At 45.4% G+C, this 27,910-nt stretch overlaps 3 protein-coding genes across 4 annotated transcripts; 1 reads left to right on the top strand and 2 right to left on the bottom strand.

Annotated features, from left to right (window-relative positions):
* Nucleotides 1-5,345: 5,345 nt before the first annotated feature.
* Nucleotides 5,346-11,537, bottom strand: LOC117074083. Its single transcript, XM_033195317.1, has 3 exons — nt 11,461-11,537; nt 6,139-6,503; nt 5,346-5,900 (listed from the first exon to the last, which is right to left on the bottom strand). Exons 1-3 carry the CDS (start codon nt 11,535-11,537, stop codon nt 5,602-5,604), a joined length of 741 nt encoding a protein of 246 aa, XP_033051208.1. The 3' UTR covers nt 5,346-5,601.
* A 354-nt stretch (nt 11,538-11,891) lies between these two features.
* SERTAD4 (SERTA domain containing 4) lies at nt 11,892-25,904 on the bottom strand. 2 transcript variants are annotated; one of them, XM_033197111.1, is made up of 5 exons: nt 25,485-25,793; nt 20,991-21,195; nt 20,325-20,516; nt 18,554-18,669; nt 11,892-16,570 (listed from the first exon to the last, which is right to left on the bottom strand). In XM_033197111.1, the coding sequence occupies exons 3-5, from the start codon at nt 20,497-20,499 to the stop codon at nt 15,791-15,793; spliced, it is 1,071 nt and encodes a 356-aa protein (XP_033053002.1). In that variant the 5' UTR covers nt 20,500-20,516; nt 20,991-21,195; nt 25,485-25,793; the 3' UTR covers nt 11,892-15,790. The 2 variants fall into 2 exon arrangements, with proteins under 2 accessions (XP_033053002.1, XP_033053001.1); XM_033197110.1 differs by lacking the exon at nt 20,991-21,195 and having other exon boundaries at nt 25,485-25,904.
* LOC117074082 (potassium/sodium hyperpolarization-activated cyclic nucleotide-gated channel 4-like) lies at nt 24,139-27,050 on the top strand. Its single transcript, XM_033195315.1, has 4 exons — nt 24,139-24,387; nt 24,521-24,836; nt 26,218-26,306; nt 26,730-27,050. The coding sequence occupies exons 1-4, from the start codon at nt 24,139-24,141 to the stop codon at nt 26,730-26,732; spliced, it is 657 nt and encodes a 218-aa protein (XP_033051206.1). The 3' UTR covers nt 26,733-27,050.
* Nucleotides 27,051-27,910: the final 860 nt, after the last annotated feature.

Raw genomic sequence — 27,910 nt, 5'->3', positions numbered from 1 at the left:
GCAGTGGAGTCGGCGATTACTCGGGCATGTGGCTCACCTTCCTGCCAGTATTTTCCCTGACAAGACTTTACTTGCCACCCACATTTTCCTCTCTGGTAACAGAGAGGATTAAAGGCTCCTCAATCTGCTTCTAACTAAAGCCCTCACCACTCCAGGAACTACTGGAGCTACTGTCTGCAACTCCTTCTCTCCCCTAACCTGCCTGCCCAGTCCTTGGCTCTGCCACTCTAGGATAGCCCCACACAACCCTCCCTGGGCAGTGGGGATGATGCTGGAGGGTGTACACCAGAGCCAGCCAGCCCCAAAATGTTGACCCTCTGGTGTCGGGGAGTTTTCACTGAGCAGTCCCTAGGAGTGATGGCAGCTTCCACTGCCTTTCCCAGGCCTTCCAAAGTCTTGAACTAGGGGGATGGGCTAAGGGTCCCCAAGAAGCAAGAATGTGGTGCCCAGAGGGCACGGAGGAGAGAGGATGTGGTTGTGAGCCAGATGGGGGCTGCGTGATTCCCTGCACAAGGGATCACAGAGATCCAGGCCTTGACTTGCCCAATATGGTAGCCACTAGCCGTATGTGGCTATTGAGCACTAAAATGTGTCTTGTCCTAATTGATATGTGTTGTCATTGTAGACTAGACTCCAGATTTCAGACTTAGTACAAGACAAAAAAGAATGTAAAATATCTCATTCAAAATGTTTATATTGATTACATGTTGAAATGACAATAATTTGTATATATTTGGGTTAAATAAAATATATTATTAAAATGTTTTATAATTTAAAACTGTTTTTTATTTTGTCAAAATTAAGGGACTGGGCGTGGTGGCTCATGCCTGTAATTCCAGCACTTTGGGAGGCTGAGGTGAGAGGATTGCTTGAGTCCAGGAGTCCAAGACCAGCCTGGGCAACATAGCAAGACCTTCTCTCTATTAAAAAAAAATTTTGAAAAATTTTTTAAAAATTGAGACAGAGTCTCACTCTGTTGCCCAGGCTGAAGTGCAGTGGCACAATCATAGCTCCCTGCAGCCTCGACCTCCTGGGCTGAAACGATCCTCCCTGCTTAGCCTCCTTGAGTAGCTGGAACTAACAGACATGCAATACCACACCTGGCTAAGTTTTAATCTTTAATAGAGACAAGGTCTCCCTATGTTTCCCAGTTTGGTCTCGAACTCCGGGTCTCAAGTGATTCTCCAGCCTCAGCCTCCCAAAGTGCTGGGATTACAGGTGTGAGCCACCACACCCAGCCTTCATTATTAAAATTAATGTCACCCTTTTTTTTGAAATGAACTTTTTTTTTGAATGTGACTACTAGAAAATTGAAAATGACATTCATGATTCGCATTATATTTTTATTGAGCAGTGCTGGTCTAACAAAAGCAAAGAGTTCCCCACGGGGGATCAGCCACAGAGAGGGGACCAGTGAGAGAGGACCTGCTGTGCCCATCTTGAACTCTTCTCTACCATCGGTCTTGTTCAGCTGCGAACAGGAGCCTCTGAACAGCTTGCCTGAGAATGAGACTGACCTGGAGCTAGAACTAAAGGTCCTGACCCCATTCTAATGCTCTGTTCTCTCAAGACAGGGCCCCTCATTCCCTCACACCTGGGGCTGGGTTGATGAATTTGTGGCTCATGGTTCAGGGGAGGGGGAAGGTACCCCCAGGGTATCCCCTGGGCATCTGTCTAGGGGACCTTCACTGCTGGACTCACTGAAGTTTTAGGGACCAAAACATGGTGGTAGTTCATGTTTCTTCCTGCCAGGAGCCCTTGTCACAGCCTGCAAGCTTAGAAAAGAGAGATTCCCCTTCCAATGTAGGGCATATTCTATTATTTATTAACCCCGAGGAGGCCTGCTCACGATGGCCTTCCAGCTGGTTAATTGGATTTCATGACAACTTTTTTAAAAGGAGTGTTCTGAGGAGCAGTGTTGTGTCCTGCCCCAGGGGTCCTGTGAGGTTTCCTCCATCTCCTTGAAAACGCAGCCACTGCGGTATAACGTGGAGCTTTAATCATACATGTCAGTGTAGCTCCAGTCATGTCGGAAGCTGTGGTGGGGCTGACACAGCCACTGATGCTCCAGGATGGGAAATAAGTCCCTTTCTTACCTATGATAGAGAAAATATACTCTGGTGCCTGATGTGTGGGGGACTACTAGTTCATTTGTGAGGCACTTCTGCTTCGATTACAGCCCCTCGTAGGTGAAAGTGTGCTGCTTATCACGATCAGCATGTCATAGGTTTGCATTTCCTTCTGAGGAGACATTAATAGACATAAGGTCCTATGATAACAGCTATTAGCATGGCTGAGGCCCCTACTTAAACAATTGCTTTGAGACTAGGTGGCTAAACACTAGTATTTCACGCATGGGCTCAGTACTCTTCCTCCCAGGTCAGTTTTGCTATGGTTGTTTCATCCAGAGGATGTTCAGGGGAGGGCAGAAGGAGAGCCCCCTGCAGATTCATGGCCACCCACTGTCCCATGGCCTAAGCAACAGATAAGGAGAGGGACAAAACCTGCTGTACAAAAAAATCTATGTATGCACAAAGCTGCATTTTTAAGGACAGGCAAGAATTCTTGGTGTTATGGTAGAATTTACTGGAAAACCCTTATAGACTGTTAGTTCCTGCCAGAATGGGTTATTTACAGGGAGGCCAACTGAGGATGGAGACTGGGAAACTTAAAACAAGAAGGCAAGGAGCTAAGCCCCTGTTTAGTGTCTTTCTTGTGTAGAGTTCTGACACTAGACACTTACAGTAAGTATGCGCCCATAAACCACTCTCCCATGGACTCGAGGGAAGAGCCCCTTCCTAGGATTTGGAAGGGTCCCTGGAGAGAAGGAATGGGGGTATGTGTACTGAGTCACTAGAACCCCTAGGGATGTGTGCGGTGGAAGTTCAGATAACCACGGAATCTATCCTTTGACTGGGTGCTCTCTTTTTCTGGAGGACTTGCTCATACAACAACAAATTGTCGCCCTAAACTATTCCCCCACAACAAGAAGGACAAGGATCCCAGAGCTATTCATATTGCATGTTTGGCATTATGTAAACTGACTTACATACACCATCCCAATAATTTAGCTATGGATATCGTTAGCCACATTTTACTCATGAAGAAGACTGCGCTTAGTCAAGACATTTACTCAAGGTCACAAAGTCATGGGAAGCCAGGATTGTAACTAAGCTCTCTGATTCCAAAGCCCATGTTTAATTTCTACTTTATAATGCCTTCCAAAAAAAAAACTCCCCAAAAACTATGATTCTAGTTGAAAAGTAATTCTAGAGAGGGGGATATTACATTTTATGTATCACAGAACAGAACTATAGTAGCCCTGGAAGGCTTCACACAAAATGTGGACCTTGAATTGGCCTTGAGGGCAAGTTACTCTTTGTATAAGTGGGGGCATGGAGAGGTTATCCCAGGCTAAGGGAAAAGCTGGAGTGAAGGCTGGGAGGTGAAAAGTTGCAGGTCAGCAGGAGAGGCCATTGAGAGGACAGACGTGGCTGGAGCAGAAGGTTCCCCCCAGGGAGCAGAAGGTGGGGCTGGGCATATAGCCTGGGCTGAGGTCTGCAGGGCACTGAAAGTCAAACGGGAGGTAAACTGCTCCTGTTTGCCTGGGGATTTAGGATGATCAGCTACAGAATGGATGGAATGGAAATGCTTGGGAACTTAGGGGTGCCCTGGGCAGGGCTGAGGCTCTGGACTTCACCTCCGTGGACCTTAATCTCCCTTGCTGTGAGAAGGGTAGATAAGCCTGAGCGCTCAGAAGCCTGGGCCCCTGTGGAGCTTGGTGATGCTAAGGCACCTGAGGGATGCTAAACCACCTAGGTTATGGCTGCCAGGTGCAATGGCAGAGGTGCAATGGTAGCACCTTCTTTTTCCATGTAAAGATACTAGAGGGAAAGAATTGACTAATTGTGTGAGAGCAGAGGGAGGAGTTCAGGTGACTCTAAGATTCCAGTTGGACGATGTGAACAGAGTATCCCTCCCTGCAGTTGGTCCCTAGCACTGCCTGAGGCCACACCCAAGTCTAGGAGCTCCAGTCCCCGCTCTGGGCACTGGCATTCTGCATGCCTGGCTTAGAGGTAGGGTCTCCCCAACTCCTCCCTGCCCCTCTGCAGAAAAGCTGAGACTTTTCCCATTTCTCCTGCCTCTTGTTTCTCTAATTTTATGATTGTATGAAAACAAAGTTCCCAAATTGCCTTTAATTAGCTTTAATAAGACAGCCTTTTTGCTAATTAAAACGATTATTAAGAAACCATTTATTGAGAAAGAACACAGTTGTTAGAACGTACGAGAATTCTGAACTCTTAATAATAACAACAGCAGCCACCACCAGCCCCATCAGGCCCCAGAAACTCAAACTGGGTAGTGCTCAGGCTGGGGGCCCAAGGTTTCCAACTTCTCCCTCTCTCCAGAGCACCTTGTGGGCAAATGCTGCCTGCAAGCCTATAGTTGCTCCTTTCCCCAGTACTGAGGTTCTCTCTGTAGAAAATGGCCCCGGTGAGTAAGCACTGACAGGTGCCTATTAAAGGGTCTGATGCAGCCAGAGTAAAGCTGAGCAAGCAGTCAGGAGGCCGTGAAACCTCCAGTCACTTCATCTCCCTGGACCTTTATCTCCCCTGCTGTGAGAAGGGTGGGTGGGCCTGGGTGGCCTCAGAAGCCCAGGGCCCTCTGGAGCTTGGTGATGCTAAGGCGCTGGTTGGAGCCTGCACTCTTGGAAACCCACACCTCTGGGTAACGGGGGAGTCTGGGGCTAGCAGAGCCCAGAGCTCATTTCATCCTCCTCTCCTCCCTCTCCAGGAGGGCTGCTCAGGCAGCTGAGGCAAGAGACTCCTGTCGCGAAGCTGTTGGGGAGATTCGGAGACTCTGAGCTCCCGCTAGGAGCAAGCAGGCGCGGTGCAGCGAGGCGAAGCCCAGGCGCGAGGCCCAGAACGCGGAGGTGCACCTCCCCAGTCTCCCGGTCCCTGGGTCCCCGAGTCTCTGACCGCGGCTCTCTCTCCCCTCCGCTCTCCACCCCGCCCCGCACTGCACAGCTGCTGACAGCTCCTGGGTGACGGCGAACGGCTTGTGCTGTCACATTTCCTTCCTGTAGGGAGGGAGTGGGGAACTGGAATCTGGAAGGGCCGCTACTGAGAGGGAGACTACCCAGGTGGAAGGCGGTGCAGAAGATTGCTGGAGAGAAGATGCCCCTGGCATTTTCTAGCGACGTCGTCTAGGCCGTATCTGCCTTCTGGGGTCAGGAGTCTTGCTGCACCTTAACTCCGCCTACCTCACAGTCCTCCCAGGGTTTTTCCAGGGACCCGGTCAGCTTGAGGTCTTGGCAACACTTGAAAAGCACCGGTGGTTTTTGATTTAGTTGTTTAATTTTTATTTTTAAATATTACAGTGGAAAGAATGTGGACTTTGGAGTCCCACAGCCCTGGACTCCTATTCGGTGGGCCGAATACTTAGCTTTGTGACCTTTTGTGACACTCAACTGAGCTTCATTTCACGACAGCTTTTTTCCCACGGGGCTACTGTAAGGCTTTAGATGCAGTAATGGAGGTGAAGTTGCCCAGTCGGTAGCCTAAGACCCAGCGCTACCGTCGGGGGAATGTGCACTTGACCTCAACCAGTGAAGGCGAAGGATAAGCTTCGAGGCCCTAGAACCGACGCCCAGCCGTCCCCGTCTCCTTGGCGCTCGCTGGCGTCCAGGGTCGGCAGTGGGGCTGGGGACGGTGGGAGGGGGTAGCCGGTCGTCTCCAACCACGCCGCATGTCGGAATCCACTCGGACATTTGAAGAAACATTCGCTGGGAGGCCTCAGCAAAGTCCAATTCATCGCGAGCCGCGTGGGGGTAGGGTTCAGGCCTGAGGATTTTGTAAAAACTCCCGAAGGGGGCTCCGAGGTGCAGTCAGGATTCAGAACTGGTGATTGAAGAAGAACGACCGCGGTCTCGGGAAAAAAAATAAACAAAGAGGCCTTCCTGGGGCAGGAGGGAAGAGGGCTGGCGGGTCCCCACCCCTGTGCAGGCGACCCCTTCATACCCGCATTCCCACGCCCAGGGACACGGTTACACGCACGCTCGGACACACGGGCACCCACATTCACCTGAACACACACCCCCACGCCCATTCACGCTGTCCCGGACACACCCACACCCACTGCATTCTCCGGGCGAGTCCTGCGGCCGGAACCCAGACAGAGCGCGCCCGCTGGGGGCCGGGCCCCGCCGCTCCGAGGGTCTCAGGCCAGGCGACCCGAGCGAGCCACAGCCGCTGACAGCGCGGCTTCTCGGAGCCCGGGGCGCTCGGCAGAGCCCCCGCCAGGCCGCGCCGCGCTCGCTCCGGCTCTTTGTTATGCTAATTCCCCTTCCCAGCTGGTGCCAGCTGCCTGCACAATGAGCGCCCGGAGCCCTTGCCAGCCCTCGCCAGTCAGGGAGTGGGGGCGGGGAGGGAGGGCACCTCACACTGTGGTCGCCCTCCTCACCACCCCCTCGCCGTCCCAGCACTGCCCAGCTTGGCAGGGTGCTGAGCCGCCCAATAAGCAGCCTTTCCCCAGTCCTCCCCTCCCCCTTGCTTGCAGGGCCGCGCCCCCCGGGGCCTGCAGGGCATCCTCTGATTCATTCCAGTCGCCCGGGCTGCCCGCCCTCCAGGTGCCAGGGCTTGATGAAAAGTAAAAGGCTCCTCGGCGGCTCGAGAGCCGTGAGGATGAAAGGGAAGCAGCCGCCTCCCAGACCACACAGCTAATCCTCCCATAAACCTCGAGCAAATAAGGGGAGAGGAAGAACAGGCCGGCTACAGATGTGGAGTGCAGCCTCCGGGGATCCCCAAATTAAAACTCGTGCAGGGGAAGCCCTTGGACCACAACCAAATGACACTAATTGGGTTATAGGACCATAATGTTGGCCGGTATTTAAAAAAAAAACAACAAGCAAACAAACAAACAAAAAAAAACAGTTATAGTCACAGCTGCAAGAACTGTCTTCATAAAAAGAAGGGGGAAAGTCCGCTATTTTATTACGCATAAGAATGAGAGAGAAGAGGGTTCACGGATCTCGCGCCTGCATGGTGCAGGCAGGCTGGTTGCTTGCAGGCGAGGACAATCTTGTGCCAGGGGGAGCCACGTTGTGCCTGGCTGGCTCCGGGTGTGTGGAGCTAATCGGCTAAAGGAGGCGGGGGCAGGAGCACTCCAGGGGGAGGGGGCAGAGGAACTGCAGTGAGAATGGGGGAGCATGGCCTATCTGGAGGAATGTATATTTTCAGAAGACAATAGATTAGCCGCCATATGCAGAAAACAGTTATTTGGGACAGGAAAACTCAGAGATGTATTCTTAAAGAAAGATCCAGAAGCCATTTCTCAGTTTCACTGGGAGGGGAAAAAGGCATTCTAGGGAAGGAAAGGAAAGGGTGACATGCAGAAAACTCAAGTGAACATCTTCAGAAAGATCCCTGATTGTTAGAATCAGGAATTGTTAGAATCAGAAGAGAGGGTCAGAAGGGAACAATCTTTTAGAGGTCCTTTGAATCCAGCCTCATCATTTGACAGATGGAAAATCAAGATCCACAGAAGTGAAGGGGCTTGTTCATGGTTAGACCGCTACTGGGTGGCAGACCTGGGCAAGAATCTGTCTCCTAACTCCTAATCTAGTTCTCACCACTAAGTTGGTTATAATCTTGTGGTTAAGAAACAGCAGTCATTTGACCAGAAATCAATACAATAGATTGACTCTAAGCAAATAAATGAAGACTTAGGATTTCTTTTTCCTTTTCTTCTTTCTTTCTTTCTTTCTTTCTTTCTTTCTTTTCTTTCTTTCTTTCTTTTTCTTTCTTTCTTCTTTCTTTCTTTCTTTCTTTCTTTCTTCTTTCTTTCTTCTTTCTTTCTTCCTTCCTTCCTTCCTTCCTTTCTTTCTTCTTTCTTTTCTTCCTTTCTTTATTTTCTTCCTTTCTTTCCTTTCTTTTTCTTTCTTTCTTTTCTTTCTTTCTTTCTTCTTTCTTTCTCTTTCTTCTTCTTCTTCTTTTTTTTGTGTGACAGATTCTTGCTCTTTGCTCTGTCACCCAGGCTATAGTGCAGTGGCGCAATCTCAGCTCACTGCAACCTCTGCCTCTGGGGTTCAAGCGATTCTCATGCCTCAGCCTCCAGAGCGGCTGGGACTGCAGGCTCACTGCAACCTCCACCTCATGGATTCAAGTGATCCTCCTGCCTCGGCTTCCCAAAGTGCTGGGATTAAGGTGTGCACCATCGCGCCTGGCCTAACAGGACATTTTTAAAAGATTGAGTTAAGCTTTGTTGGATCTGTAATAAGAATAAGAGTTAGAAATCAATTAAGTCATACAAATTCCATCCCAGGATTCTTCCTAGTATGTATTTCTTTATTCATCACTTAAAACACCCAGATGGATAAATGGCCCCAGAATTTCTTTAAGAGTTCTTTCTGTGCAGGGACAAATACCATCTCTAGATAGAGATGTCCCTTGTGCATTAAGTCATCTTGCCTAAAACCAGCTAGGTCAAGATTGGGCTGGTTGAGAATTCTAATTGGTCATCTTAACTGGTTAAAATCCTACTGATTGGAAAACAAAAACATCTACTCCAGCTGCTGGTTTTCCAAACTCTGAGAGGACAGAGGTTTAGAGATGGCCAGCCTAGACTTCCCTGGGCAGGCTGAGATGTCCTGGCTTCCCACTGCCTCTCTCAGCTGGCTCAAATGGCAACTAATGTTGCCAATCATGAGATCCTGGTCCAGTCAAATAGGAGGGGAGCCTCTTGCAGAGAAGTCCTGGGACCCCCATGATACAACACTGCATTCGCTCTCATTATACTCTGTTGTCCATTTCTCATTCTCAAGCCATATGGTTCAGTTTTGTTCTCATTTCAGGACCTACCCATCAGCAAGCCTACTACAAGTGAACCTATTTTTCCATAAGAAAAATACATACTCTTCAAAAATAGAGAAATGGAATGTAATTTTGTAAATGGAATTCTATTTTGAAATTATCAGTTGATTTCTGAGTTTAATGGCAAAACAGAAGGGATAAGAGTTTGAAATAGGGATAACCAACCTCTAGTTGACCTTATACGTGGAAACTGTATACCAGTTATTTTATAATAGGCCGTGTCCTTGGTTATGGTTATCCAGGAAATTCTGCTTTGGCCTCCAAAATTATCAGGTTCAGGAACACAAGGAATAGCATTTAGTCTAAATTACCTCCCCTGTCCACCCCCCAACTTTTTTTTTTTTTTGAGACAGACTCTTACTTCCTCATCCGGGTTGGAGGACAGTGGATCAATCTAGGCTCACTGCAAACTCTGCCTCCCAGGTTCAAGTAATTCTTCTACCTTGGCCTCCCGAATAGCTGGGATTAAAGGCACCCCCCCCCACACACACACATACCCGGCTAACTTTTGTATTTTTAGTAGACACGGGGTTTCACCATGTTGACCAGGCCGGTCTTGGACTCTTAACCCAAGTGATCCAACCGCCTTGGCCTCCCAAAGTACTGGGATTACTGGCAGGCACGAGCTGCTGTGCCTGCCACCCCCTTTTTCCTAACTTAATACTGTACTTTTTCAGAGTAAAAACTAGGTTTAAGAAAATTATTCGATACAACAACTGAATAAACTTGAACTTTGGCAAATCCTGGAGATGAGTCAGAGGTTACTGGTTTTTAATCTTTCCATTTGTAAGGGACACCTCTTATTCCCCTCACATAGCAAATGTTCTGAAGGATTCTGTCTGACAAACAAATTGCATTTATTAAGGATAATGCCTTCGTTTTCCCAGTCAGAGTTTCTTCTCAGTTTGTGATAGCCTGGAGCTGATTTAATTCCAGCCAAAGGCAAGGAAATCTGATGTGGGGTTAGCCTGTGCAACCACTTTCAGAAGATTTTATGATTTGCAATAAGGTATTTTAAATACTAAACATATCTCAAGGACACCATGACTATTTTCATAGCTAAGGGCCCTGGGACCCCAGGTTTCATACCATCCCCCTGTTTAACTTCAAGCTTGCTGTACAGAACCAAAGAGGATGAATACTTTCCACCAAAAGGAGGATCTGGCACAGTTGGATTCCATCTGCAGGGTATTCAAGGACAGTAATGGAGGAGTCATGGAGGCGAGTTCATTGCAAACCCATAATGTACACCCAGGAAATGTTGAGTCACTCCCCTGATATTAAAACCTTTAATCCTGACAATGTTGTGAGGTGGATAATGTGTGCTGCTCCATTTTACAGATGAGTAAACTGAGGCACTAGGAGGTAAAGTGGCTTGTTGGCCAAGGCCAAGCTTGCACAGCTACCCTGGCAGAGCTGAGATTTTCATCCAGGCAGTCTAACTCCAAACCCCCTACTCTTAACCCTCTGCTATACTCCAGTCTTGTGAGAAACCCACAACCTCTGTGCCTAAACTGAACAGAAGAGAGATTCGCTGGGCTAATGACCGTACCTGTTCACAAATACAGTTTGGTGGGTTTATTGAAAAGCACAGCATCTAAGGACATGGAGAACAAGGAGAGCCCCTCCCAGATCAAGAAAGGGCAGACAAGCCATTTCTGTCTTCCTGCAAAAACATTTAAAACAATCCTTTAGTCCCTGAAATGTTTTTTTCTCTTTTCCTAAAGAGGTTTGACGAGGAAACAAAAAAATTCTGTCTTCTTTCTCTTGCAGTCTTTAGACTTTTCCTTAAAGAGAGTTGTATTCACTCCGCAGTGTACGGAGAGCACTGTATTTTTCAGACTTCCTTCAGCGTACTGGACCAGACATCAACTCCCTAACCTTTTGCCCAAATCCCTTGCATAGACTGTCATTCTTGATCTTTTCCTTATTGTGCACACAGGGATGTCGTGAGTTTTGAAGATGGTATAGATATCTGAGTGCTGTGCCAAGTATATTTCAGAGAGATCTACTCATCTCTTGATTGAGAGGATACCAGGGTCTTACCACATCTGAGCTTAGTTCATTGCAGTCACTTTAGAGGGTATCTGAAGCACGTGTGTGCTGACCAGAGGAGGCAGTGGAGAATCACATGCTTGATGCCTGGACTCAGCTGCTTCCATTGAAAGATCTGGATAGAGATAATGCCTGCTGAAGGCCAGGTTGGTCTGTGCAGTGCAAGACTAGGGTACGTTAGATCCCTTTCTCCCAAAATTCTGATATTTGCCTATTGTCTTAGAGATCTTGGCAGAAAGCAAGATCATAACTTACAACTCGGCAAGTTCTTTTATATGTAGGTCCTCCCAACAAGATTTTATCACATTTTTATATTTTTAAATCAAGAGAAGAGTCATGAAAATGGGGTTGAGAAATATAAGAAATTTCATGAGAAACCACTAATACATCCCCATACATTCTATCAGTTTCATTGTGGTCAAAAGCAGGTGTTTCCATGCTGTGAATAAGTAGTTTGCATTTTCAAAATTAACAAATTGGATCAACAACAAGGAAAAGAAACCAACCATAGACAGCCCACCAGCGGATTGTTTACCAAAGAAGATGAAGCTCATGGCGATGGTTTGCAAACACCACCAGACTAGCTTGTGTAAATTCCCTTCGTTTAGTCATCGTTCTTCAGCCTGTCACAGATACTGAAGGGAAATGCAGAAACAGGAAATTACAGACTATTTTAAACAGCATATTTTATTAAACTCACTTGCTGATGCACTTTATGGCAGGATGCGAGATTCAAGTGTTCATAACTTACATCTTTGCAAGTGCTTTTCCTAAGTGAGTTCTCCCAGCTCAAATATGGCAGGTACCCAGGGCTGGGAAATAATCTCCAAACTAGTAACTCTTTCACCCCTGGTCGTGTAGCTATATCACATAAAATTGAGATGTTTTAGCCATGTCAAGAGAATATACTTGCTTAGGCACTTGCTTAGGCACTATAGCTAAGAAAGCAACAGAGGCACCTTGTAGTAACTTAAAAGATCCTTAATGAATTTATTTTAAACCACAGCAATCAAAACACAGCAATCTTAAAATGAATCACTACAAACCATACATTGTCTCTTCTTTTATTATTTAAATACTGATATCATTCTTCTCTTCATGGGACAGTTCTGCATCTAGTTTAAACCACCATTACTAATGCCATGCTGAATGCTTGTCTCTGAAAAGATCTAGCAAAATTGGCAGGGATGTGATAACCTTAACTACAAATGAAATAACTTCAAATTTAAGGGGCTGTCAGAAAAATGGAATTTCACAACTAATTATTTCTAAAAAAAAAGTCTCCTGCTCACCATTTGTTAGAAGGATATAAAAACCTAACTGCATCACATAGGAATCCTTGTATCCTTGTCTTATATTTGTTGTGAAGTTGATGTCTCTTAATGGTCATGTCTTCTACAAGTTGTGCTCTGCTCTGCTCCTGATACACAGAAAGGAAGTCACCAAGTGGAGCTGTAATACAAGTTCATAACTGGAGGGGTGGATAGCCATGTCTTGATGGAGTTAACTGTGAGCTCTAAAAATAAATACTTTCATTCACTTGCTTCACCATTTAACAAAGTAACATGTAAAATGTTCTACATTTTTGTTGTCTTAATAAAAGATCATGCCAAAGATGCTTTACCCTAATTCTCAATTCATTGCCAGATAGTGGCATCTGCTGGTTTTGAATTTTTCTCTCTTCCTCCCATGTCCCCTGTCCCTGCAATCCTATCCCTAGGACCCCTGCAAAGTGAAGTATAGAATAATAGGATTTTGAGTGGAAAGATGATGATGTGATTTTGTCCTTTGAAAATCCCTTTGCCAGACCACCTTCTATAATCTGCCATTTTTAGAAAGGAAGGACCAGAGATGAAGGTTAATGATTTCATTAATGATATGCACCCAGATGCCTAGGGGAATAGCAATTAAAGGCACTCTTGGGGAGCAAGGCCACTTTCTTAAATGAAGGTTTCCCTTCATTTATCTTTTAATAGTCTTGATTCTGTCATATCAGGTTTTCCTTAAAGCACAGCACAGCAATGAGAGAAGGTGCTGCTTCCAGGCGGGTAGACAGCAGTGTGGGTGGAGGATGTCTTAGCTTTTCCAAGTTGCTCAAGATAAAACTATAGAATCCAGCTAAGAGATTTAACTTACTATGAAGGGTGTCCTGGCCACTCTAGGAAAATCTAATGGAATATCTCATGCATAAAAGACAATGCTGGGTGCGTGGGAGGTGAACACAGGATGTCCTAGCACTCTCACCTACTAACAAGAGAATTTTTGTAGTTTGGATGGGTGTTTAGGAATCAGTTTTTGGTGAAGAAAATTTTTTTGTGATGCTAGAAATATCCTGGAAACAAAAACTTGATGATGACTACAAAGAACAGATTTTTATTCTGCTGGATTCAAAGGCATCACTTATCCTGCAGAGAAGTGATTCTAGTGGGTTCTACCGAACAGGTGCAGGCGCTCACAGCTCAGGTGAGTGCTGCTGAAAATCACCAACTTTGTCATTTTACAGCTTTGGCCATCAAGAAAAACACTATCTAGTAATGCTGGGGCCTTTAAAAAGCAGAAGGATAAGTCCTTTCGTTCATATTTAAATCTCCACGAGATATTACACTCGTAATAAGAATGCTACATTTGACAAATTAGTTTTTAACTAGCTTTCCCCCTTTATCAAATATTAGCTCCTAAAAACATTAATACACAATTGTATGGAATGCTACTAGCAATAATCTGTAGTTGTTATAACTGTTTACATATGGGTCATCTTCACAGTTCGACATTTCATAATGCAATCAGCTAAGATTCAGTATTTACGGCTTCATGCTATACAATTTTTTTCACACACACTCCAGAAAGGAAAATCTTTACATTCTTTCAGACATAACCTTATTGATCACCACATCATCTATTAACATTGTGCTTCTTAATCAACAGAAACTTAAACTTACAAACTAGGATCATTCTAAAACACCTGTCAGATTGGCATTTTCAAATACTCTTTAATTTAGAAAACTCCCGTGTGGCCACTATCCATTACAGTTTCTAGATGTTTTGAGTTTTTTAAAGGAGAGAGAATCATGGAAAAGAGAAACATAGCCAATAGCCATTAAAATTTTTAAAAATCTTAATGAATTTTTATCATTTTAATAAATATATATCAAGAAAACCTCACTTTATTACAACACATTCATATACAAGCATCTATTCACTAAGTTTTGAACATCAAATGTTTATCAAATATTGAAAATAAAGGACAAAACATTACTAGACTATTTAGCTATAACGCAATAAAATGTTTTAGAAATTGGTCCTTGTGGACAATTGTCCAAATGATCCTACTCATACACTGTATGAATGAGACCTATATTTAATATTAATAGCAATAATAAAAAAGCTTTATCTTGGAGAAACTGGGAGGGTTTACTTATTTCCTCCGTTTGGCATTTGGTTTCTGTGAAGTATTGTTTAAACAGGTCCAAGTCAATTAGTAAACTTGGAAACTGGAATAGCAGGAAGATTTGGCTGGAGTGGAAGGAAGGATGGTAGGAGGGCCACTCTGAACACTTTTCAAATGTACAAATTAAAGATATTATTTGGAAAATGTAGACCAAATACATAGTAACTATTATAAATTAAGTCCCATTTCTCCAAAATAACTTTCAAAAAACTAAAGTCTTTACATTCTTTAAGATAAACCTTAATGATCACCACATCATTTATAACATTGTGCTTCTTAATCAACAGCAAAGTTCATATATAAAAACCCACATGCTTTTATAATCTAAACAAGTGAAATGATGCAAAACAGAGAAAAGTATAATGCATGCCACTGGTTCGTGAACTTCATTGGACAAGAAAACAAAACAAAACAACCCAAAACCCAGAAAACCCAGACCCCAGCAACAGACAGTTGCCATAGAAAAGCTCGAGCAGCCCGTGCTGCTTTCTAACAGCTCTCTCTCTCATTTCCTCCATCCCTATTGAAAAAATGCCAAATCCAAAAGCAATTGGGCATCAAAAATAAACGAAGAATAGAGATGTCGAATCAAAAGTTGAACACAATAGTTCAAAGTTAACAGTTTCCAAACCATATTGATCCACCCTGTGTGTGTGTGTGTGTGTGTTTTTCCTGTTTGTTAAATCCCTGCTGTAACTCTGATTTATCCTTAATTTTCACATTGGCAAAAATTAAGACAAAGTAAGGCACCAAAAATCGCCCTGTATAACACCTCTCTAAAAGCCTCATCACCCATCACAGGCAAGCCAGAAACTTGCAGGGAACACCCTCTCTGTGTAAGACTGTTGATTGCCGCTCCTAGACAGGTGTGTTTCATTATGTTACATCCTATGTTCATCTGTCACGCAAGACTGTTAGGTACAAATACTTAACAGCACCATTAAGTCATTTCATCTAGCTCCCTGTCTTCAGTCTTTTATTTAAAAAAAAAAATTATATCATATAGAAGAAGCAGGTATCTTTGCTGGTTATATTGATTTGCTTACCAAATAACTCCCTAATTAATTGGCAAACGTGTAGAAATTTCTTAGCTAGTGACAGGCTCCTTGGGGGGCAATGGAAATATTGCAAGGGCACACTGCCCCCCAATCTAATCTACTGGTCTTTTCTGTCAGAAAACTATGATATACTTTTAAGCATTAAGTCAATCGTTTCCTTGGTAAAAATCACCACATTTATAAGAAGCTCGCTGATGTCTACTATACAGATGTTTTATGCAATCTGCTCTCCAGGCATTAAAATGACACGGCATGTTCATGGCATAATTTTATCAGTTGTACAAAATCCATTCAAAAGAAAATTTATGAGAGCTAACTGTTCATGCTGTGCATGCTTCAAAGTTCGGCGAGAAGATGGCTCATATTTTACTTCCTTTGCTGCAGCACAGTTTGTTACTTGGTGGTGAAGCCTCCTTTTTCCGCAAGGACTTTTTCCAAGATTCATTTACATTGTTTCTTTCATTATATCCGGTCTCAAAATAATCATAAAATTGGCCTTTGCACTCAAAAGCAAGGTCATTTCCCACAGGTTCATGGCTGAGGGGGCCACCATCTCTGTTGGTGTCATTATTTGCTTTCTCCTCATTTAATTTGGCCTTTTCCTGAACACCAAGTGATCTGACATTAGTGACAAAGATTTCGTTGGCAGGTATCTGGCCATCACTCTTGTAAACAGGTGCACTGCCTACATCGAAATCCACCTGGTGGGAACAACTCGGTAAAGACAAAGGGGGAGAGGAAGAGGAGGATGAGGAGGAAGAAGAGACGGAGGGAGAGGAGGCAGCAGTGGAGGCACTTCCAACATTAGCATTGACAGAAAGGGGTACATTTAGGTAGTGGCCGCCACATTCTTGGTAAAAGCAGCAGGCATGAAACTTTTCACATTCCTCTTTGGCCATCCGTGGTCGTTTTCGGTAAGGGCAGTCTTGAGCCATAAACCACTCTTGGGCAGAGGTGCCATTGAAAGAGCAGGCAGGGAAGCACCAGTTATTCTGCATGATAATTTCTCCATGGATCCTTTTCATCAAATTGTTTATAAGGACAGATCTTCGGAGGTATACTTCAGGATCATCGATAAACTTTAGCTTTTCTAAGGACATATAAAGGATGTGGGCTCGTTCCTCAAAAACTGAGATGGTCTACAAACCAAAACCAAAACCAAAACCAAAACAAAACAAAACAAAAAAACGAAAAAAGGAAGAGAGAAAGCTTAGAAAATGGACTATAAGAAAACGGCATCATAGCATACTTCTTTCTTGGCACTGTCTGGGTCTGGGCATGTTGTGGTCTTGTTCCCCAAGGTTCATTTAGAGAGGCTGTCCCCCATTCTGTCGATGTTCCCTTTTGTCACTTGGCTGGAGTGCCCACCCACTTCCTGACTCACTGGTGTGGTCAAGCACTAGGGAATCAAGCCACAGTGCAGACCTCAGGAGGGACAGTTCAGGTGGTTTGATCTATTATGGCCCAGTAAGGAAGATGCTGAAACACAAAACTAATCTAAGCTATTAGAAGTCAGGAGAGGAGGTACTTTCTGAGTTGAGGTGAGTGGGGCAAAGGGTAGTGTTAAAAGCAGGCACAAGGAGGATTCTGGTTGCTGGTTATGTTTTGGTTCTTGACCTGGATGTTAGTTACATGGGTATGTTCACCTCATGAAATTCATCAAGCTGTACTGTGATACTTGTACTTTTTTATGTGTGTCTATACAAATACACACACACACAGACACATACCTCATATATTGTACATCAATACGTGTTTTTAAAATGATGTCAAAATGCAAGTCATAATGAATATACTTCAAACCCTGGTCTAGCCATCAAGGAGCATGAGATTTGGCTTTTAATACTGTCCCTCTTTTAATCCTTTGGGTTTCATACTTGCAATTATCCTTGCTTGATAAGAGGACACAATAATGAATGAGGCTCAGGCCCTGACAGAATCTGTTCAGTTGAAGGACCAAAGTAGGCTTCCTTGTGGAGCTGAGTGGGAGACGACATGCCAAGAGGAAATGAGAGGGCTCACTCCTTAGCTGTGTGATACTATCACTATGTGATGGTTGGTGCAAATCCAGTAGCAACTGGGAAACTGCTACAACCACAACACAGAAACTAAAAAGGAAATAAACTGCTTGTGTCCGGGGGACCAACTATTCCAGGTCATCAAAAAAGCACACTGGCAGCATAACCTGAGGAGCTGTGAACTAAACCAGCCCATACTGACCAAACGCAGGGACTACACATGCAGGGAAAAGCCCAGTACCTACCAATGCATTCTGCTGTCTTTTCATGAGCAAGGTAAAAGCAACATCTAAAGGATGAGGTGGCAGAGGGGGAAGACAAGAGAAGACAGAGAGGAAGATGAATTGAAAATCCTCTCTGCATTTCAGACAACTATGGTCTGCAGTTATACCTGCCTCAATGAAATCAGCAGATAGTTATTGAAGGAAGGTAACTCTAAAGAAAAACGAACTGATATTTCAAAAGTTTAGGTGCCCAGTTTCATAATTCTATGCAATTTCTCCATCTTGTTATTATTATTATTTTTTTAACTATACCTACAAAAAAGTTAGCTTTGGTCTTTTCTTGGAAATGAAGTCTATTTTTCAACAAACTTATATGTAACCCATGTCCAGGGAAGTGCATATTTCTACTTGCATACACACATTCAAGGATGGTGAGTCTACCCGTAAAAGGTCAGGAAAAGCTCTGCGTAACCACCCCCATGTGGACACACACAGAAGTAACATTGGCTGCAGGAGCCAGAACTTCGCCTGGGAAGAACACCACAGGAAAGAACAAGCATTTCCCCACACACCAAAGTGCGGAAGAACCATAACCCGAAACGCAGTCTGAGAAATATTAAATCCTATGTTAAAAAAATTCCTTGGATTACATAATTTTGACATTTCTGGGTAGAACAGCTCTTGCCAGCTTTTTCTTCAAGTACTTGTGAAAAATAACACAGGACCCAAAAAAGTGACAACGATTAATGAGGCTCCACTGAGAAGTGGCTCATTTTCATTGCTTGGGTGAAACAATTTAGTTCCTGGAAGTGGATCAAGCAACTGTTACTAAGTATCTTAAACTCTTAATAAAAATAATGACTATTAAAAAAAAACATACTTTATGGCTACAGCTGCTGAGTGGTGGGTGAAAATCCTCTTCTTCCACATACTTCCTCTTAAAGTATGCGATCTTGGATGTTGTTAGAGGATTTGAAGTTCCCCTGTAATGTGATCCTGTGGTAATAAATCAGATATGACAAATGACATGCGGTTTGCCAGAGGTTCTCCAAACAAAATACTTTCGTTTCCTTTCCTTCTAGATGATAACTTGGCTGCATATTTGTCTGAACATGTGGTGATTAAAAATAAACATTTGTCTTAATAGTTGCTATCATATGGAGTCCTGTGACCCAGGCTAGGAAAAGATTTCTAGGCAATTATAGAGGAAAATCACATACTTTAGCATTTAATAAATACGCAGAATCTTAAATCTATGCAAAAGGAAACTGCAATATTCATAAAGGGGAGGAGTGTAATTTCTCTAAAATATATTAGTATTTATTTAAATTGTTTAATTAAACCCATGACAACATAGCACCACTGTTCAAATGCATACATCTTTAACTGTAACCACTGATAACCAAACAACTTTAAAATATTATTGGCTTTAGGTTAGTGAACAAATGGTTATCTGCATATTGGAATTATAACATTCCTTTTTTTCAAAATGCAAAATTCAAATTTTTAAAATTTGAATTAAAATTGTGGGTAACTAATGTCCTTTTCACTCTTCAAAATGTAGTATGCCAACCATGAACACCACAGTTTTTAATCTTTTTTAGCAAAACAGACTTCATTGAGTACTTGTTTTTTTTTTTGTTTTTTTTTGAGACGGAGTCTCGCTCTGCCGCCCAGGCTGGAGTGCAGTGGCCGGATCTCAGCTCACTGCAAGCTCCGCCTCCTGGGTTCACGCCATTCTCCTGCCTCAGCCTCCCGAGTAGCTGGGACTACAGGCGCCCGCCACGTCGCCCGGCTAGTTTTTTTTTGTATTTTTAGTAGAGACGGGGTTTCACCATGTTAGCCAGGATGGTCTCGATCTCCTGACCTCGTGATCCGCCCGTCTCGGCCCCCCAAAGTGCTGGGATTACAGGCTTGAGCCACCGCGCCCGGCCGAGTACTTGTTTTATATTTTAGTTTATTTTAAAAAATAGCTAATACTGCACAAAAATCCAAAGGAACTTAAACCATAAGAAGAAAGAATCAGGAAGAACATACTTTTATTTTCTTGGCTTTAAATTTTTTCCTACAATCCCAAAGCCAGTTGTGTGCTTAACCCATTTATGCCAGAGGTTGCAAATTTTTTGTGTGTGAAGTCAGACCTTGGTGATGACCTTGAACAGTAGGATAGAAATAACTTCCACAAGCTTAGCGTTCCAATAATGGAACACTGAGCATAAATGGGTTAATAAAGAAAAGAGACACATAGCTGCTGGCCCAAAGTGCAGATTCCTTTGTATCTCATGGGATAAAGGTGTCATTGTTGAGCCCACCAGAGCTTTCATAGTTGTGAGAGAACCATATAGTTCCACAGGGTAGAAAACCAAAACCCAAACTCAGAGTTTCAATATCTGGTTTGGCCCTCTAAAAAATACAGAATATAATTCAAGCAGCAGCATGGGTAGACACAGGTTTGAATGCAATTTAAATATCACCTTTGGTCCTCTCTCTGGAGCTCTGGACTCACTTATGAGAGGTGCACAGCAGCCTGGGAAGTCCTGGGAGCTTTAGCTTTCCTGGCTCAGAGGGGCACTCCAGACACCACCTCCTGCCCACCAGGCTGACTGCAAAGGGCATCAAGGAGCGGGGGCGGGGGGGGTCAAAGGAAATACCTGCCAGCGGGGGACCAGCTCCCCGGTCTCCCTGCAAAGGAGCCTGTGCTGGCCCTGGGGGGCTTGGGCCTCCGTAGCTGTCAGCCTCCCATAGTGTTTGGTACCCAGCAATTTCAGCAGCTCCTTCCGAGACAATGGGCTCGCAGAATCTATTCATGGACAGAACCAGAGTCATCTCTGACAGCCTCAGATCTGAAAAGAAAAAGAAAAAAACAAGAATGAAGAAAACAGCCCTAATCAAGAGCAAGCCAAGGGACGGCCTTGGCATCTTCATTTCTTTGCTTTGGGAAACTTTTACTTCTCGGCCCTCCCCTTCACCCTGAAACATTTTATTATTTTTTCAAAGAAAACCTCAGCAAACTCTCTAGCTGCTATTAGCTCACCCTCTGTGTTCAGCAATCTGCATTTCATGGGCGGATCTTTAAAACCCCATTTCTTATTGTTCTCAGATTCCCCTCAGCCTTCTTCTAGACAGCTGCTTTGCCTCCTAAACACATTTTCCTTCTGACCTTCCAAAGAAAATGTACCGCTAAGAAGCCAAAACCCTTGCTCTTCCTTTCTATTAATAAGGCAAAATCAATTTTCCAGTCAATCCCCCGGGAGTCTCCTTTGATGAAATCCACTAATCAATCAAAAGAAAAGGGCAGGGGAAGCAGAAATATCCACCGTAATTCCAACTGATGTTCTGAGGTTCGGTCTGTTCCGCTGCCCCCTGCACCCTCCTCCTCTTGTTTCCGCAGGCCAGTTCCTCTACAACATGCTGGGGCTCCCTCCACTTTCTTCTCCCAAAGCAAAGCAGACAGAGAGACACTTGGTAGTTGTTTCCACCAGCCCTGATCGGCCTGAACTGGATCTGCCTCCAGTCAAAACACTGCGAGATGAAGACAGAAAATTGGCTCCAGTTTCAAGCCGTGAGTTGCAGTCCCACAGGAGCCAAGCACAACATCAACGGAGCAGGCAGAATATTAAACAGGAGCCAGGCTCTGGGGCCAGAGGCAGCCAACAACTCTTTACACTGCAAAGCCCAGACACAGAGCAGGAACTTTCCAAGAGGCAACACATCACTGCCCTTCTCTCCAGTTCACGCCCTTCTCCCTTGGGCCTGCAGGGAGATGGGAGCCTCTGCTCTGTGAGGCTTCCTGGGCCCCTCTATAGCTCAAGCAGTGGGGCTGCTTTCATGGGGGCTCTGTGTCTTCACTTGGCCCTTTGCAGCTCTCAAGGTAGGGTCAAGAGTAAGTTCAAGGGAGAGGAGAGTCTGATATGAAGGTACAAAGACCTAGCAGCCATAGACCAGTAACAGTAGCACAGCCTCAGTGCCTCCTTAACTGCTAATCCCTTTACGAGACCCAAGCCCCCACTATCTCGTTTTGTGGTTTCAAGAACTGTCACACAAGTGATGTCAGGCTTGCTTTCTGAAGATTGATTGTTTTTCAAATATAAACTAAGGACCCAGTTCTTGCTTTCTTTTCCAAATTACACAGCTTGTAATGTTTTTGGGAAAGACTGGGAATCTATCATTGTCTCATGGGAGACTATTACCTACATGCTATAACAGGGGTCCACTTCCAAGGAAAAGGAGGAACACCACCAGGGTAAGGCAAAACAGCATCATTAAAGTGACAATGTCCTTCTGGCTAAAAGAGCAGTTCTTGGCAGCAATGACTCTACCTTTCACCCAGTCTTCTCTCTGAGGTCTCAAATTCTGTCCCAACCACACAGAATAATGAAGCAAGACCTTTTGACAGACAGGGAAGGTGTACAGGTCAGTGGAGAGAATTAGGACTCAGCTGGTTTGGGCTGCTAAAACACTTCCCCTTTCTCTTTTAAGACGCCCGCCAAAGAGACATCAGTAAGGACTTATTAGTAAACCTTAAGACAAGTGGGCAAAAGAAAGGTTTGATTAAATCTTTATAAAGAAACGATGGGACATGTCATTTACTGTTATCTTTGAGTCATCAACAAAGAAATTTAGCCTACAATGATTTAACAAATTAAGCCCTTCTCTCCATCACTTCTCAAACTCCGCATCCAAGTAGGGTATCAAACTTCATGATGATTTATTCCCTGGAAGACTCTCATGAAATGGTCCAGTCTCTTAAACTATTCTAGGAGACAATCAAATCAGGAAATACTATTGCCAAGAGCACGTGAATTACAGCTTTTCAACAGTCAGCAGCCCTTTCTTATTGAAAGAATCAACATTTTCTAGTTTGAAGTTTACACTCACTTTTGTGTTAGATCATGGGAATAAGATCCAAGGCTTTTGCCTATGCAGAATTTTATTTCATGTAAACAAAAGCAAGTTGACAAACTCATGCCCCTTAAGAAAGAAAAACATTTGCAGGCCCCTGGCAGCAAATTACTTTTGTTTAACAGGACATTAAATGGGCCCGGTGCTGTTTTATGTTTGTCAGAGTTTGTTTATATTTTAATAACTTTTTGGTAGGAGTTTTTTGGTTGTTAGGGATTTCAGTGTTTCTATGTGTTAGCATTATTTCCAGCATATGAGCTGCTATTATGCATGTGAACTGGAAACATGGCATAACAGTATTTATCTTGGCTATTTTTTTGTTCACAATATCTAATTTTAGTAAGTTTTTCTTCTGTAAATTGAGAACTGTTACACACAAAACCCTAAACTAGAGAGGCTGAGTTCTGCAAGTGATTTATGTAAATCTGAATAAAACATGAATGAATTGGGATTATTTGGGAGCAGGGAGGAGATTTTGCAATTGAGTCTTCCTAGTCTATTTAAAACTTACACTGGATGTTAACAAATTAAGAAGGCAAGTTGAATGTTCATGAAAAATTGGGCACTGCAGCATTAAGCACAAATGCTTAACATGAATCTGTCTTCATATTATATGTAGAGATCTAAACTGTCATAATTCTCAGTCTGATGAGATTTATATTATAATTCTGCTACTGATGTCAGCAGTTCAAGTCCACAAATTCATGTTCTATTAATATTAAACAAATAAAAGGATATACATTATGACAAAATTTATTTTCTAACATCTGAGGTGGTGGATTCAACAGGAGGGTGTTAGAGTGTGTTTTGCCTATGCATGGGTTTAAAAGATTAAAAAAAAAAACACCCCTAACCCTTCATCCTCAGGCTCCTGAATGTCTGTTTTGACACCCAGGTGGCTGTAGTGGAATGACATGTCCAGCATCCCCAGAAGGCTGAGGGCTAGAATGCTAAGCTTTTCCAGCAAATGTTCATAGTAAAGTTACCAGACATTTCTACACAATTTGTTTTTTTCCAGATGAGTTGTGCTTGTTCTTTCCTCGAAGCAATTATGATGCTAATAGGAGTGGCTGGCACACAAAACAGGATAGCTATGAATTCAGCGGCACCTTGAATCTAACAAGGGGCGCCAGGTCATTCCTTGCTCACCTCTTCTTCCATCTGTCATTGAAAACTGGAGAGCATTTGATTAAGATCATTATAGCAGTTAGTCTGATTCCAGCACTGGAAAGCAGGGAAGTAAAGGGCTATTTCCACCCCCGATGGATGCTGCCAGTCTTAAATGGCATCAAGCCCCTGACCTCCACGTTGTCCTAAAATGATCTCAATAGCTTGTCCGGCTCCTGGTGGTGGTAGTGGAAGGGACTGGATGGGCGGAACAAAATCCTTCAACCCTTCTAAACAGACAGATGTCGCTTTTCTGCCGGTCCCTGCAGTACACCTGTCTGCCCTGGAAAGTACCTTTCTCAGCTGCAGCCTCACGAGGTCAAGAGCTTGAAGCTGGGTCCTGTGATTGGGGCTGCAGGTGCTGGGTGGGCCTAAAGAGCACGAAGGGGTGCTCCGATGTCCAAGCCCCAGTGCCCAAGGTGTGTGTGTGTTGGCGGCGAGCGGGGGCGGGGGGGTTCCGAGGTTTGGAGGGCAGACCTCTTGAAGGCGGGCGGCAGCCACCAACCACATTCTGGCTCCCGCACAGACACACCCCCGGGGTGTCGGAGCCGCAGCCCTCAGCCCCTCCCGGGGCAGCCAGCAGCGCCCAGTCGGCCGCTGGCCGCAGGAGAAAGTAAACAACACCCCAAGTGTCCGGGAACAAAGGCAAGTTGTCTTTCTACGGTGCCGGAGCCGTGTGCCTCTTCTGAAGAATGAGAGCTATTATTATTCTTTATGTCTTATCCTTTTTTTTTTTTTTTTCAACCAAGTTTCCTTCTAAGGGAAATAAACACCAAAGGTAGGATTCCAAGGAAATGACTCACGGCGGCTGGCAGGGCTCTGGCGGGGCTGGCCCGGGCCCCCGCGCTCCAGCCCGCAGCAGATGCCGGCCCGGCCCTCCCTCCCTCCCTTGCTGGCCAAACCCGCTGGAAGCCCCCGGCCAGGGGAGCGCCCTGCGCCCATGGGACCTGGCGGCGAGGACGCCTTTTCCTTGCTTCTGCGACCGCAGCTGGGCACTCGGAAAGTTGCTAGGGCCGAAGAGGCTAGAGGGGAGGAAGGGAAGAGAGAGGCGGAGGCGTGGACCAGGCGGGCAGCAGCCTCAGCCCGCCGGGGAGGTGAGCTGAGGACAGAGGAGCCGCCGCCGCCCGCAGCGCGGCTCTGCTGCCTGGGAGGAGGGTGCGGGGGCGGAGGTGGCGGGGGACAGAAGGTGTCAGCTACTGCATCAATTCCTTTTTCTTGCAAACGCGCGCTCCTGACATCCACAATCCCTCTCTCCCCACCTGCCAAGCGCCGCGGCATTCGGACCTGGGGGAACCCCTCCTACTGACCCCCATCCCCTAGGATGAGGGATTAAGCGACCACCGAGGACCCTGAGGTCTCACCAGAGCTTCTGACCCCACCCGCCCCTGGAGTTGTCTCGGTGCTCGCGGGTGGCAGCCCGAGCAGCCCTAGAGGAGGCGGCGGTTCCCGCCCTGGTGAAGGCGCCGCAGCGCACGCTAGCCCAAGGAAAAGCCCGCGCCGCCTCCGCGCCCAGCTGTGCCTTGGCCCCCACGCCGCCCCGACCCCGCTCCGGCCGCTGAGAGTCCACTCGGTGACCTCGGCGCAGCCCTGGTGCCAAGAGGGCGCGCGGGAGGCCGCCTGGGTGCCCGTCTGAGCGGGCAGGAGCCCCGGGGGGCCCTCGCCTTCCACCCGGCCCGGCCCTCCCCCTCCACCCGGCCCGGCCCTCTCCCGCCCCGGCGGCCCGCGCCCAGCCCTGCTCTTACCGCGGGGTCAGCGGGGAGGCAGCGACCGCAGCGCTTGAGCCGCTGCTGGTCCGCTCTGGGCTCGACGCCAGCCCGGCCGCCGGTGCACACTCACGGGTCCCGGCCCTGCGGCCCGCTCGGCGGTGACTGCGGGTGCGCGGCGGGCGAGGGTCCCGGCAGGTCCCGCCGCCGCGACTCGGGCGCTGCGCCGCCGTCGCTGCAGACGGTTATGGTAATGAGCGGCTCTGTCTAGCGAGCAGCGTGTGAAACCCGTCAATCCTGTTTGCCATTTCCCCGTGGATTTCCGAGGAGAGGTTCTGCAGGATGCCCCCAGGGTGAGAGAGGGAACATGACAAGCGCGCCCGCTCTCCCTCCCTCCCTCTGCTCCCGCCGCCGCCGCCGCTCCTCAGGCTGCACACGGGGCGCCTTTCCCGCACCCCCACCCCAGCCCGCCCCCTGCCTCCTTCCCTCCTTCCCGCCCTGCCTCCTCCTCCTCCTCCCCTCCCTTCCCGGTGCCCGGGGACACGCGGGCCCAGCTCCAGCCCGCAGCCCAGACCCCACGCGCTCTCCGGCTCCCGCCCTAGCCCTGGGGGCTCGGCTCCAGCCGAATAATGTATTCACACTGCAACCTTCCGAGATGTCTTGTCTTTTAAAATTTGGTTTAGTTTTGTTGTTGTTGTGTGTGCGTGTGATTTAAAAAAAAATCTGTGCCTTTCCCACCGTTTGCAAAAGACTTTCTTCTCCTTTGCCACAGCAAACGGAGATGAGAAACAGATGTCTTTGCAGGACCAAACAGTTATTCTCCCTCGCTGCCCGCCCCCACCCGTTTCCCTCCTGAGCTGCGTACGTATAAAAAAAAAAAAAAAAAAAGCAACCTTGGTCCTGCTGCAACTTGAATTGGCAACTCTTTCTGGGTGGGGAGCCTCCAGGGAAAACCTCCAGGAAATAAAAAGTAATACAAGAGACTGTACTTGCTGAAGAGAATGTAATTTAAGCCTTGGAATCAGAATTTTTGCAAATAGTAATTTTCTCCTATAGTGGCCTCAATCAGAGTTTATTTTTTAAAAACATTAATTCATAACTTCTGTCTAGGGACCCCTCCATTGCCGAGATGGGTCATTTTAGGTGTAATGAAGGCAGAGGCTTGGAAGGCATAGACCTAATAAAATCGGGAGAAGGCACCTGCACAAAAGTGTTACAAAGACTATAATGTTTGTTTACTGCCACTATGCCAGATGTGCTAAATATAACACTTCTTTAAAACAGTGATCCTCCGACTGTGAAAAACCAAACCTCTGGCTGCCTGGCACCCTAGGAATCAAGAAGACGCACAGACTGAAAATCAAGGGAGGAAGGAACAACATCAAGGATGAGGATTAGCATCTGCAAATTGAACTCTATCTAATTTGCATGTTTATTTCTTAGAATTGTAATTAAATTTGTGTAATAAATGTTTTCCATTTCATTTGTACACTTAAAACTTGGGTGACTGACATGCAGTTAAGTGAATTTCCTTTTTTTTTGTTTTAAGCAAATGTAGTTTATTCAATAAAGTAGCAAACCAATATTAAACATAATTAGAACTAATCTGTTTTGAAGGTGTTTCTGTTGAACTTTGTACATTAAAGACTCTCAGAGGTTTTAAGGGTATTAGGAAACTGAGAGATGGCAATTATGCTGAAAACAGACGAACCCAACAGCCTACCAAGAGCATTATTTCATTTTTTCCAAAAGACGTTCCAGGGTTGCATGCCTAAAATTGGGAATTGGGCATCCATCTTGGCTTTATTCTGAACCATATTAAATTGCATTGGCTCATGTATGATGTAGGCCATTATGATGATAATTTAAGAATTGTAAAGATGCCATTTTGTGCAGTCAATGGAAGTTGCATGTCCAGGTTAAGAGTAGAATACAATTTTCATTTGGGTGGGAGAGGAGAATTAGGAAAGGCACAAGGGCGTTTAAAGCAGTGCAAGTATGTAGAAATCCAAATTTCCAAATATCTAAAACTGGTTATTGTCAAACTCAAAGAACTAAATGTGAGGGCTTGGAGGCATGGCTTATTATGGTTTTTATCTCCCTATATTAAAGTTTTATAGCATTTAAAGGACTATGGGGAAATCCCCACATACACTTGGCTGTGTCAAAATACATAAAACCAAAAGGAGCAAATTAAGCATAAAATTGAGAAATAACATGAGGCTAAGTTATCAGCATGGGTGCACTGGTATCTTTGGAGCTTTGGCTCTGAGAAATGAGCCTTCTGGGAAACTGGCATTGCCCTTGGGTGGAGAAGACTCTTGGCTTTAATGTTACAACAAAATGATATCACAAGTATCAAATCATTGTACTTCACAGCATCCTTGCAGTTCTGAGTATGAACTAGACCTTGTCCTCATCAGATATATTAGGTTAGCATGTTTTACTGACAGCTTTCCCTGCCC

This window comes from Trachypithecus francoisi, unplaced genomic scaffold, assembly GCF_009764315.1.
Source record: "Trachypithecus francoisi isolate TF-2019V2 unplaced genomic scaffold, Tfra_2.0 Lachesis_group5, whole genome shotgun sequence".
Lineage (NCBI taxonomy): Eukaryota > Metazoa > Chordata > Mammalia > Primates > Cercopithecidae > Trachypithecus > Trachypithecus francoisi.
The sequence above is the reverse complement of the archived record's forward strand: the minus strand, read 5'-3'. Positions and strand labels throughout refer to the sequence as shown.